The 13,150-nt window shown below is 35.6% G+C and overlaps 1 protein-coding gene and 1 long non-coding RNA gene across 2 annotated transcripts; both read right to left on the reverse strand.

Annotated features, from left to right (window-relative positions):
- Positions 1-538: 538 nt before the first annotated feature.
- On the reverse strand, positions 539-5,690 carry LOC100889022. The gene is made up of 4 exons (XM_011679077.2): positions 5,032-5,690; positions 4,569-4,598; positions 4,083-4,190; positions 539-3,792 (listed from the first exon to the last, which is right to left on the reverse strand). The coding sequence occupies exons 1-4, from the start codon at positions 5,131-5,133 to the stop codon at positions 2,878-2,880; spliced, it is 1,155 nt and encodes a 384-aa protein (XP_011677379.1). The 5' UTR covers positions 5,134-5,690; the 3' UTR covers positions 539-2,877.
- A 441-nt stretch (positions 5,691-6,131) lies between these two features.
- LOC105444606 lies at positions 6,132-12,143 on the reverse strand. The gene is made up of 4 exons (XR_973150.2): positions 12,073-12,143; positions 10,880-10,947; positions 8,890-8,969; positions 6,132-6,231 (listed from the first exon to the last, which is right to left on the reverse strand). It is a non-coding gene; the product is annotated as an uncharacterized LOC105444606 (long non-coding RNA).
- Positions 12,144-13,150: the final 1,007 nt, after the last annotated feature.

Here is a 13,150-nt window from a genome sequence, read left to right on the forward strand (position 1 = left end):
AATCATTACATTTTCGAAAAGTATATTCATAAATACCCAACTGTTTCTATCATTTTTCTTTCACTTATGTTTCTGGCATCCTTTCCTCTCTCTATCCCGCCATCCCTTACCTCTCACGTTCTCTCTCTCTCTCTCTCTCTCTCTCTCTCTCTTTCTCTCTCACACACACGCACACATAGTGCACATATACACACACACACAATCTTCCGCGGACAGGGAGGCCGAGTCAGAGGGGGAGAAAATCGAATTTTCAAAGTCATTTCGTGCGATTTGGTGTATAATTTTTGCCAGGATATCAGTTAAAATCTTTGACTTTTTCCAGCATACATTTGTGATGACCCCCTAGTTTGTCCTGCCATGCGCTCCTAGTATCCCCCCTTCCCCTCTCTTTCTGTCTCTCTCTCCCTATCTCTCCCCTCTCTCTGTTCTACCTCTGCTGCCGGTCGGCTTTATTTCTTTCCCCATCCCTTCTATGTTCCCTGCTTAATCTTTTATCAAATAGTTTTTATCAAATACATGATCACACGATCCCACGATCTATATTGACATTAACAATGGCCGCCAATTTGGAACTCCCAGGTCATTGAAGCATCAATACTTTATTGTTCATATTCAACATGAGTAATACAAAAATTAACATGGCAAGCTGCCAAATGTGTTTAGCTTGTGCGTGGTAGGGGGCTGTGTTCTCTTAATTACAATTATCTATTAACATTTTTTTATATTTTTTTCATGAAAATATAATAATAGCTATTTGTTTATACAATTTAATGACAATGAAATTACTGAGTAAATAGACAAAGAGAAATCATGATTTATAATTTTTAATTTTTACTACTTAACTAGCTTTTTTCGAGCACATTTGAATATCGCCTCTCTCTCCCTTTTCTTGCTATACATGCTATATATTGTTGCAAGATTCTTTGAAGAACAACTACCAGAAATTTGATTAATAATAGGATACGATAATAGTAATTCAAAGTCTTGATGGTGTTTAAATTAATAATTCAATATCGTTCATGAGGTCAACATTTTACAACTGAAACCCTTCAATATGATCATGATTATCACTTGGCTGCGATAAAAGAAAAGAAAACACAATGCACAAACCGGTCCAAAAGTGTCGATGAATCTTTATCTGTCTATTTCATTGACCCTTCATGTTGCGTCTGGTTTTGATTGTAAAGGTATTTCTGAAATCTTTACATTTAAGGCGTAACTTCTAGCCGATATGATTTGGTCAACATTTAAAGAAACAACTGCATTTTTACTTTGAATATACAAAGTTTTAAATGTGATTTACGGGACAATAATTTTACCTTGTGAATCAATGAAAATATCATTTTCTTAATACGTGCATAAAGGTTTATAAATACAAAACATTTTATAGGGCAGGGACAATGAGCGATGTATACTGTGTCCCCCTACTCTAAACATCCAATAATTGAACATTTCAATATATGTACAGGTTTGTTTAATGTTACAAGCAATTTTGTATTAGGCAACGATACATGAAATTATTTCAAACGAAGTCATAGAGAAAAGTATACTAGTAATGTATATAAGTAGGGTAAAAGTATTAGTATTTATATGACACAAATGCATTCGAATAGTTGAATAGTATCGTGATTATATTTGCTTAAAGATATAGTTGAGTTCTGGTAATGTGATTGCATTGTAAAAGAAATTGTGTGGAAGCGATTGGAAAAGGTAGATCATGTAGCACATACGTATTGTTATACAACCTAGAGGGTTGCAGTCACCAAAATGATATTAATTCGTTTTTACACAGAAACATGTATATGGGACTACACAAAAATGTGATATGTGATTTGGCCCACAACAGTTCAGCGATTTCATGTCATATTTTGAATATGAGGGCATTTGAAGAGCCATCCTGAACAGCCTGGGGACATGATACCCTTTCACACAACATAAAAAGAGTGAAAACGCTCACAAATTATTTTTCACCTTTCACAGAACTCAACTTTCTCTTTAACCACATCGTTTTGAGAATAGTTACTGTTGTTTAATACGCCTATTGCATTCTTTATACTTTAAATGTGGCACTACATTCAACAAAATATACCAGTAACCGTTATTTATCATTTTGCAGGTCACCTTTTAATATGTTTTTTTTCTTCATATCATTCTTTGTCTAAACGCACGATTATGCAAAATATATATATATATAGCTTGACTAAAATATGTTTACTGTAAGTGATTATGGAAAACACAAACACCAGAGTAAAGGATGTACCAAATATAATGATAAAAAGAACTTGACTGCATTTATTTTGAAGTGATGTTGTATATGCAATGCATACGCAGAATACCGCATTCATCGGCGCTCGCGTAAACGTCTCCAGTAATACATTACAGTTCATTCTTTAGTATCTATGCTTACTTACTAGTAGGATTCCAACTTCTTTACAATTTGTATGTACATAATTTATCATAAGGTTACCGTATAGATCGATTTATATATTTCCATGAATTGTTTGTAGTACAAGTAAAAGGGAAGTAGAAAGATCATACCTAATGAAAAAGTTTGTTTCAGTGTCTTCATTTTCAATTCATAGGAAAGATTCGTTTAGTTTTGTTACATTACAGACACCATCAAATGATACAAAAATTGAAATGAAAATGGCGGAAGTCAATCAAAATGATCAAATCCCGGGAAAAAATATCGAATCCCATCCAGGCCTCCCATACTGTCTCAGTGGGGAAAAGGGGTTGGATTTTTTAATAATTATTATTCTTATCATTTATTTGTATTTTTTACTTTTTGCTCTTAAAAAGCACTGAGGGAGGGGCCCCACTAATCCGCCTATGGGCTTTAAGTACTCTTATTAAAAAGAAGTGAATTAAATTGAATTAAGGATTGGATAGGCACACGTATGCAAAAAGCGCCATTATAGGGAGCATAACGGTAGGCCGGTCAAAACTCTGACCACATCCAGAATATGAAGTACTTTCAGAGGAAGGCTGACTATTTTTCTCTTCCATGTTCGGTGCCATTTTAGTATGAATCTCATGGACTGGCGGGACTGGACTATTTGCTGGTTCGATCCAGGGATGTCTATATTGGTCACATGACGTTTGGGTAATAGTTTTTATTTCCTTGATATCATGAGAACAACAAGACACAGGGATATCTGTATCCATGAGCCAAAATACTCGGCTATATACTATTTGTGTATGAGCGCTAGGGCTTTGATACGGTATTTTGTTATCATTTTGAAAGCAAGTGAGGGTTGAATTGCCATTTCCAGGTTTGGAATGACAGTGTACCTCGTACGTTATTTCTGTTTCACTGGGCATTAAAAAGCAAACTGCTGGACTGGGAGGGATAAATATTAGAACAATTCTTTTCATTAAATGATAATGTGTCTCCCCTTGGATAAAGAGGACAACAATGTAGGTCCCCTGATCTTCGATGGACACGGATGCAACGTTGATTTCGACGGACATAGAACTACCCTCTTCAAAATGCTCCACTCTAAATCTTTCGGCCTGATCGGGTGACATAAGTCCATCTAGGTCGAAAGATCCTTTGGAGTAAAATGGGCGATCTTTCTCCTCGAACTTGATCTTGTAGAACTTGAGCGGAGACTGCTGTTCGTTCCTGCAGGTAAACGGAATAATCCCGTTTCTTCCTGCTGTCAGTGTCAAGGGCTGTTCCTCTGTGGCGATTGGAGATGCCTCTGTCTGCCCCGTAAGGACAGAAACTACCAGAATAATCCGGATCGGGAGTCTAATGCAGGACATATTCCTTCGTCTAGGTATCTTCTGTGTCATAATTATGTAAAGAAGAAAAACTAGGCGGGTGAGAGAAGGGCAGTAATTTTGAATGCCCATTCCAACAAAAACGCAATATGTAAAAGGAATACTCAGCCTTATTTAAAGGGAAAGGACTTTCATAATCCTGTCGATTTGTGATCGTTAAGTTTAAGATATAAACTTGGGCAGGGGTTATTATGTCCTTCATTTTTTTTTACAGGATACTCTCTCTTTTCTTGCTTTCTAAGAACTATGTTATTGTTGAATTATGCCAAATGCTATTAAGCATATAAAAATACCTTTTTCGAACCGGGAGGATGCAGCCATTCAACTTCCATTAACTTTCTGATCAGAGATGTAATCGCGATAATATATTTCAAGACAGCATCCAGTCTCGGAAAGAAACCCTGTAATTTTTCGGGATAGAATGCAAATATTTTTAATCAATTAAATGACACCAAACTTAAAGTAAAAGATAATGGTTTAAACATGATCATTATTTGTATGTTTAAGATTGATAAGTTTGTAAGATATATGGACAAAATATATTCATTTTAATTTGGGTTTTCGGGGTGTAATTGTTTGGTTGGTTAGGTTTTGGAAACAGTTTAGTAGTCTTCTTATTAAAAACAGAATTCATAAGTAGTTCAACCTAATTTTGGACAACAGGATATTTAACAATTCAGTATGATGCATCTTTCTCCACTCATGTTGGAATGTGTTTGTATGTATGATTTCCGCATGGTTTTTACAAATACAAGAGTAACATCCAAATATGTTCTTACATATTTCTCCTGTTCAGGGTAGCATCCCGACTGTGAAAAACAAGATTTATGGATAGATAATAATGTTATATAAACAGGTATGTCAACATTCTTACGTGCGTAGGAGATTTTATATCTAGCATTAATGTGTCCTTTAAAAAAACAAAAAGGAAGATTTTTGACAAAATTCTTAAAAGTCAAAACATTCCCCCCCCCCCATCCGAAAAAACCCAATAGATAATAATAATAAAAGCGTTTTTACTCTGCTTGTCAAATTTGTTTATCAACATTCCATGATTTTAGGGATATTTACCATCCATAGACTAACTTTATGCTATAGATGTTTTTGTTTGATTTGTTTGTTTGTTTGTTTATTTGTTCGAATATCATTTTGCTATGCCTGAAATATGCATTACACCTTCGACGAAAGTTTATGTAAAGTAAACATAAAAACATGACAGTTCTGCTAGAATAAAGAACTTACCGTGTATCGAGAGTAAGGAGTGGTGAGTTCGAAGTAGTAACCTCCCTCTTTAAGCGATCCATTTTCTACATCTTCAAATGCTGTTTTCACAGTAATAAGCATCTGTTTGATCAAATGGATACAAACGCCTTATAGTTTGAAATACAGAGTACAAAGCATAAGTCTATTCACACGATATTTACACGATATTAACACATCATATTCTACGAAAATACTATATCAACGATCGCGAAGATTTAAAAAGAAAATCAATCCGACAAAGACAATTTCCATACCCGACATAAAAATTGCATTACCTGTAGAAATATTGTCTGGATGATATAATTTTCTCAGATTTAAAAATAATGTCAGGGTATTTTTTGAAAAACTTTGCAATCCTATTTTAGGCAATGGAGAAGCAAAATCAGTAAAGAACAAATATAGCTATCGGATGCATAGTATATAACGCTATTAAGATTATCATAATAATCTATTCTCTTTAAAAACCATTGCGATTCATTTTTAGGCAATGGAAAATTAATTAAGTATAAAACACGAATAGCTATTGGATGCATAATAATTATACCGCTATCAAGATTATCATAATAATTAACTGAAACAGCAAAACCCTGTCAAATATCAAATTTGCTGCAAAAATCTAAAATAAACAAATGTTCAAATAACATTCAATAATGTATGCTAAAAGAGATGTAGAATAAGGAGATGGGGAGGGGGAGTAATACATGACTGCACAAATAAATAGAAACCGTGAACGCTCCACACAGAAACCTGCGAATCGCACTGGTTGGAGACTTGTAAATATAAACCGAGTTATACAATACATTATTTTTTGTTTAATTGGGGTTAGAGTCTAAGACTGATGACTGAGATTAAAAAGATCGAATGAATCACTCATATAAAAGTGTATAGTTGTAAAATCTCTTTTTAGGCGAAACAATCATATCGGAAAACTAAAATAATCGGAAATGAAATGATGCCACAATGATTCCAGTCATTAAAAATACATTTTACGATATGAGCTAAACTAAAATAAACCTTAAAACAAGTGGGGTAAAACACATTTGTTAGGACCGTGAATTAATTGGTATTACTCACCTGTTTATTGAATTCGGTTGTGGTGAACTTGAAATAATAGTCACTAGCCGTCATACGTCCGTCCTCTACAGCCTTGCACACGGACTCGAGCGCCCCCAGCATTGCCTAAAGAACAAAACAAATAAAGGGTTGGTTAATAACCTTATTTCTTTCAAAACATGTCTTTTGTGCAGGAATTTTCAAAGATGAATTACCGTGTAGGCGCTATATGTATATATACATTGATATGTTTTCTCTGATATATTGTACATTCATCAATCGGAAATTTACAAAAATGTATCACAAAAATGTATTTACGAAGTGTGCACACAGAAAAAATACAGCCTTTAAATGAGGCATCCCTAAATTAATTATGGGCCTCTTGCATCTGGGGATGGATATTTTGCGGATTCAGAAATAAGTCCCAAAACCCTTGCTTCATGAGATTTGACTCTCACGTTACATTTCGTCATGTCTTTGTTTATTACATTTGTTCTTCAATATTTTATTTGAAACTGTTTTTTTTTATTAGACTTGAAAAGAACTGTTGGATGACAGATATATCTTTAATTCAATTGAATAATATCATTCTCTTAACAGGCGAATAATGTTTCAAAAGAAGAGCCATTGAACCAAAAGCTCTTTAATATGACTATTACAAAAAAGTCACATTTTATATACTAAATTTAAACTGTCACAAATACAATTACTAATATTATTAGTGTTATTATTATCATCATAATTGTGATAATTGCTTTTGTTGTTGTTGCTGTAATTGTCTTTGTTATTATCATTATTATTTCATTATTATTATTATTGTTATTAGAACTATAATTATTTTATTATTATCATTATTGTTATTCTTATTATCATCATGACTTGGATTACTTTCACTATCATCATAGGTGCAGATTTGACCAAGGGAGGATAGCCTATGTAATCAATTCCCCTAATTGTATGCGTATGTTTTTGATTGAATGCTCACCGTAAAGGCCTAAAAGTATTAACCAAATAGCACGAGTTCATTTCCATAAATCTTAAAAATTTCAGCTTCAGAGGGGGTCATATCCCCCTCATCCCCCTTGCGCGGCCGACGCGGCAGCTGGGGCGGCGGAGCGACCACCAAAGTGGAGGGAGTGGCACCCCTAAAAGGGCACCTACAAAGGGAAATCTCAAAGCGAAAATATTTTTTTAGACATTGGTATATACCTCTACATTGTGATTACATTATCAGGGACTTTTTAAATATTTGATTCACTTTACACATTATACAATATATCGCTTAAGCATCGTAATTTGCAGCTGGTGTGATCGTCTGATTATTTATTTGCGAGCGAGCGAAGCGATTGAGAAACAAATTAGGATTTTTGAGGTCGCATTGCAAAAAACTACATCTTATAAAAAGGAAAATCCCCAATCCTGATGGGGTTATAAGCACATTCTCATAACGGAAGACCGAAAAGACCTTTGATAAGTAACAAATAATCATATCGGCTATAAATGCGAGCGATCGTAATGAGGGAGCTTTGGGGGAAATACTCTTAGTCGCTTTAAATTAGGGGCACGTTAATTGATGAAAGAAAAAGGGGACATTTATTGAAAAGGATAAAGACGCTTGTTATAAAAGAAAAGGAGCACGTGAAAAAAGTACAAAGGATAATTATCAGAAATGAAAATGGGGCACTCACCAGAGATATAGAAGAGCACTAATGAGAACGGGAAATGGGCATTTGTCGACGGGAAAAGGGACACCCATTGGATTTTGATAGAGGCATTTATCAGAGGTGAAAAGGGGCACGTATCATTGTTAAAAGGGAAATTACCACAGCTGAAAAGGGGCACTGACTAGATATGAAAAGGGGCACTTATAAAAAAAAAAGAGACAAATTTTCATTTGTTAATGAAAAAGGGGATAGGGCCCTTATCAGAAAGGTAAAGGGGCACGCATCATTGTTAAAAGCGAAATTATCAGAGCTGAAAAGGGGCACTTACTAGATATGAAAAGGGGTACTTATAAAAATGGAAAATTTGCATTTGTTGACAAAAAAGGAGCGCCGATCAGATTTTAATACGGGCATTTTTTAAAGGTGAAAAGGGTTTTTTTATGAAAAAGGTGGAAGTGACTGTTATCAAAAGAAGAAGAGGTACATGTTAAAATAAAAGGCGCATTTATTAGAGATGAAAAGGGGTAATTATGAGAAGGTGAAGAAGCACTTAAAAGAGGGGAAAAGACCATTTATAGAAAGAAAGAGTGGGACGTTTATAAAATTAAAGGGGCACTCATCAGAGATGATAGAGCACTTATCAGGAGGGGAAGGAGCCCTTGTCAAAGTAAACGAGCATCTCTCCGATTTGAATAGGGGCAATTATCGGAGGTAAAGAGCGCGCTTATCTGAAGTGAATATGATTAACTACTCTTTAACTGGAAGGGTCATTTACCAGAGATGAAAAGGGGCGTTCATGAGAATGAAAAGGGACACTTTTCATAGATGAAATGGGCTTTTATGAGAAGGGAAATTGGCTCCTTTTAAATTTAACTTATCTTAAGGAAAATGGGCATTTTTATTAGAAAGGAAAGGGAGCACATGTGTCAATAAAAAGGCGCTTATCCGAGCTACAAATGAGTAGCACTAAAAAGGGGGGAAGGGCTCTTCTTACAAAGTAAAAGAGGCAATGTCAGAGTAAGAGCTTAACATTTTACCAACTTTCTTGACATGCTACATCTAAACAATACACAAATAAACATTAATAGCGAATCGTTGCTTCCATTACATGATTATTTACCTTTTCTCCAACGGACAGAATGCCGTATTCGTCATGCTGTGTGCTTTCTTCCTTAGGTATACGCCCCATATCGCTCTTTACTGCCAATGAAGACAGAATAAAAAGAATCAACTTAAAATGTACAGTGCGTCCCAGAAAAAAACGAAACCGAGAAGTATCGATGTTTCATCATAACTTAAACATCATAACATAACATAATCTATAAATTAAACTTAAACTATAATTAACAAATGACACTTATAGCAAAGCTTAGATCCTCTTCTTTCATTTGATGCTAGTCGTATGATGCATATTTCACGCATGAGTCATTGGGCGGGCGGTATTAAGTTATGATGAAATATCGATACTTCTCGGTTTCGTTTTTTCTGGGACGCACTGTACAGTGTGAGTCAAAAAAAAGTTTACACCTAGAAACTTGCTAATTATTTCACAAATCATCTATGAACAGTAAATAATTATACATCTCATGAAAGAGCGTTCATCCCAAATCATTTGGTATCATTTTGTGTGGTATGTGTTCACGCTCGGATGAATAGGAGGCATTGTTTGCGAGAGTGCAAAAATCGATTCGCGCCAAAGTTGCTTGTGTTTGAATAAAACAATTGGGATTTGGGAATTAATTCGGTCTTTGCAGATCGAAATAACATCCCTAACAAAATTAATTATGCCACACATATCAAATATCGAATATCAAATATCAAAGAACATTTTGTGCGCGCGTGTGTGTGTGTGTGTGTGTGTGTGACTTTGCTTCTTCAAAAAGCTTATGCAATGCATTTCATCTGATACATTCAATTCATTCTCTCACTCCGCTAATCCCAACATACATGTAATACATGCTGTAGGCATCACTTTGGCGAAAGTCGATTTGCGCACTCTCGCAAACAATGCCTCATGTTCATCCAAGCGTGAACACATACCACACGAAAATGATACCAAATGATTTGGGATAAAACACTCTTTCATAAGATGTATAATAATTTACTGCTCATAGATGATTCTTAAAATAATAAGCAATTTTCTAGGTGTAAACTTGTTTGTTTGACTCACACGGTATAAATGAAGGTTTTATCACACCAACGTTAATGATGGACGAATGAATAACATAACAATAAAGGTGCAGTTGTAGTGACCATGAGTGGCGTATCGAGATATTGGTATCGGAGGGGCACTAGAGCTTACGACATTAGATATAGTTGAGTACGGGGACTGAACCCCCCCCCCCCCCCCCGAGGAAAAAAAGACCACGAAAAAGCCGCTTAAATTCACTATTTTACTCTTTAACATACATTTTGAATGTCTCTAATAATTTTTGAGTTTCCACAAGCAATTTTATATCAAAAATGATTCCCTAACCTTATTTAAATACTAAAAGCATATTTCTGTTTCGTTTTAGTCCAAATTTTGTTAGGAGGAGGAACCTCCCCCCCCCCCCCCCTTTCCAGCCCTTTACTTCAAATGCATTAGTAATCGCGATCATTTCATATATGTTACGTTCCTTTAATTCACTGATATCGAACAGCAATAGCCAATTTTGAAAATTCACTGCTCTGGACGGATACAATACCTCATTTATTGTTCTTTGTGGAAAAAAAAGTATTTTAATCACGCATAAAGATGCCTGAAAAATAAATATCGTTGAAATTTGTAAGCCAATTGATGTTGGCTCGGGCGAACTCGCTATGGAGATTTTGTGCTGATATAACCACTAGCCGTTCGATAAGTTTGCTTAAAGACAGGTCCAATTTGTGTTCTTAGTGTTAGTTGATAAAACTTAAATGCATATTTTGAATGGGCCGAATGTATCGAAGTTTGTCCACCGTTTATGTGTTTAATCTAGCTCCTCTCCTTGTTTTATTCAAAGCCACAGCATATTTTGATTTATTAAATTTGTAATCAAAACATGCCCTATTAAAAAAAAAATTCGGCCGAACATAGTAGAACCAAAAAATAATCATCGTGCATAAAAACTCATTGATAAGATATTTACCTTCTGGTTATTGTCCTTACGATTGGAACACAAGTGAAATGGCTTCGTTAACAGTGCAGCTAGGGTACCTATCGTTTAAGTGAACAAACCAGGGTTATTCAATATCTCTATCCTAAAAAGCAGCTTTATTTATGACCGCCTTGATTGTCAGCAATGATGTCGTCGCAATAAAGGTAAACAATGGTGTGTTCACGTGATGTAAAGCCTGGGATTTAATTGGTTTTCCGTCATTCTTCCTTGCAATTGTATGCAAATTTACTAAAGGTCACGAGTCAATAAAGGTCTGATTGCGTGCTCGATGACATACCCTTATCAGCTCAAAATTTAATAGAATTCTTGATCTTGAGTCGTTCCAGTCTACAATAATTATTCTAGTCTACAATAATCAATTTCGTGGCCAAGATTCTGTAATGAACGCTATCACATATTATGCATGATTCTAGTGTATTTTTCCTCAAAAATTAAGTAAATATACACAGCGAGTACCTCTAACTCTCAAATGAACTAAAAATGCACAATCGTTTATATACACTAGTATGCTATTACTTCTAACGTCACCTTATTTCTCTCACTTGACTGTCATTCTGACCTCTTTCTCTCTCTCCCCCTCTCTCTCTATCTACCTCTGTATCTCATTCGTACGATCTTCTCTCGTTTTCGTCTTTACATCACTCCTCGTACTCCCTTCTCTCTGTCTCATAATTTCCCGCATAATTTATTTATCTTTCTCTCTCCTTTTCTCCACTCCTCCCTATTATGTGAGTTGGTATAATGTAACGTTGCATGGTAAGCTCTCGGTCTTCGCCTAGAAATTGACTCAGGCGAACCCCGGTTTGAAAATTGAGTCACGTCTGTCGGATGGTGACGGAAAAGGTTAGTCCCCAGACGTAAATCTGATTGATACACGTCTGTTAAACTCCAAATACACACGCACATACACACGCATACAACACAGGTCCACGACCACACATACTCTTTTTCTATTTTCTTTATATCAAAGGTACACCCAACACCAATGCGCGAGACAAAGGAATATCTCCATTCATCCTATTATGATCATGACTTAGGTCAAACAGTCTATTAGTGCCAACAGAGATTACACATTACAATACGGTTTTCTTTAAAATGCAGATATTTCCCTCATATTGCAAAATTCATTTAACAATGAAACATGGTAGCAGAAACATACTTACTTTTATTTTGCAAAGGTTTTACGTATGACTTGCAGAGGCTAGTCTGATTCGTGTATATGCTTGTGGCTGTTATTCTGTATTTTGTTTTGTAGTTTTGATTTTAGAGGTAATGCGCAAAGTAAATATTTGACACTCCTTTTCTGAAGGACCACGTGACAAAATCACCGGCACTGATTGGTTCATTGCTCCATTTCCACTCGTCTTTCTTTTTTTTGTTATCTCATCAATATCGTCCAACCACATTCTTCCTCAACTCCGTCAGTCTGTCCTCTCCTCTCGGCCTCAATCCCACTCCCCCCCTCTCTCTCTCTCTCTCTCTATCATCATCATCCTTATCATCATCATCATCATCATCATCACCATCATCATCATCATCATCACCATCATCATCATCATCATCATCTTAATCATCATTTAGCAAACATTAGGCCTACGCTCTCCGCTTTATCTCAAGTCTATAGTTTGATAATGTTCTTCAATTTCGTGTTTATTGTAGTCTGCTCTCTGTTCAATGTTTTCAGTCCATCTTTGTCGATCTTTTACACTTTTATTTATTCATTTTTTAGCACTGACGAATCATCTGTGATACTAGTGATATCAGTTCTGGCACCATCATGGATGTGACTACTATTTCGCCACTCTTGTATTCAAATGGTTGATGTTCAATGTCCATGTGTATTCATCTATTTACACAGTTTATGCTGATAAAGATTTTTAATAAATCAACACGGTTTACGAGATTACTGTTTAAAGGCTCCTCTCTCTGTCTACGTGCCATGTCCTGAGACATTGGGGACCATGGAGTGCCAAAACTTTATGTCCCATAGTTTATGAAGTAATTTATTCTCCCCGAGATCGATTCCACTTTCAGAAATCCTACTCCTTAAGCTACTCATCCACATAAACCTCCTTTTACCCGTACTCATCCTCCCCTCAATTCTTCCAGGCGGTGCAAGATTTTCCAAACGATTCTTTCGTATAACATGTCCCAAGAAGCTCAGCTGTCGAACTCTTATAATATTCAAAAGCTTCCGACTTGTTTCTGATATTGTACATACCTGATTATTGGAAACTCTTT

The sequence above is a fragment of the Strongylocentrotus purpuratus genome, unplaced genomic scaffold (assembly GCF_000002235.5).
Source record: "Strongylocentrotus purpuratus isolate Spur 01 unplaced genomic scaffold, Spur_5.0 spur5_scaffold_21, whole genome shotgun sequence".
Taxonomy (NCBI): domain Eukaryota; kingdom Metazoa; phylum Echinodermata; class Echinoidea; order Camarodonta; family Strongylocentrotidae; genus Strongylocentrotus; species Strongylocentrotus purpuratus.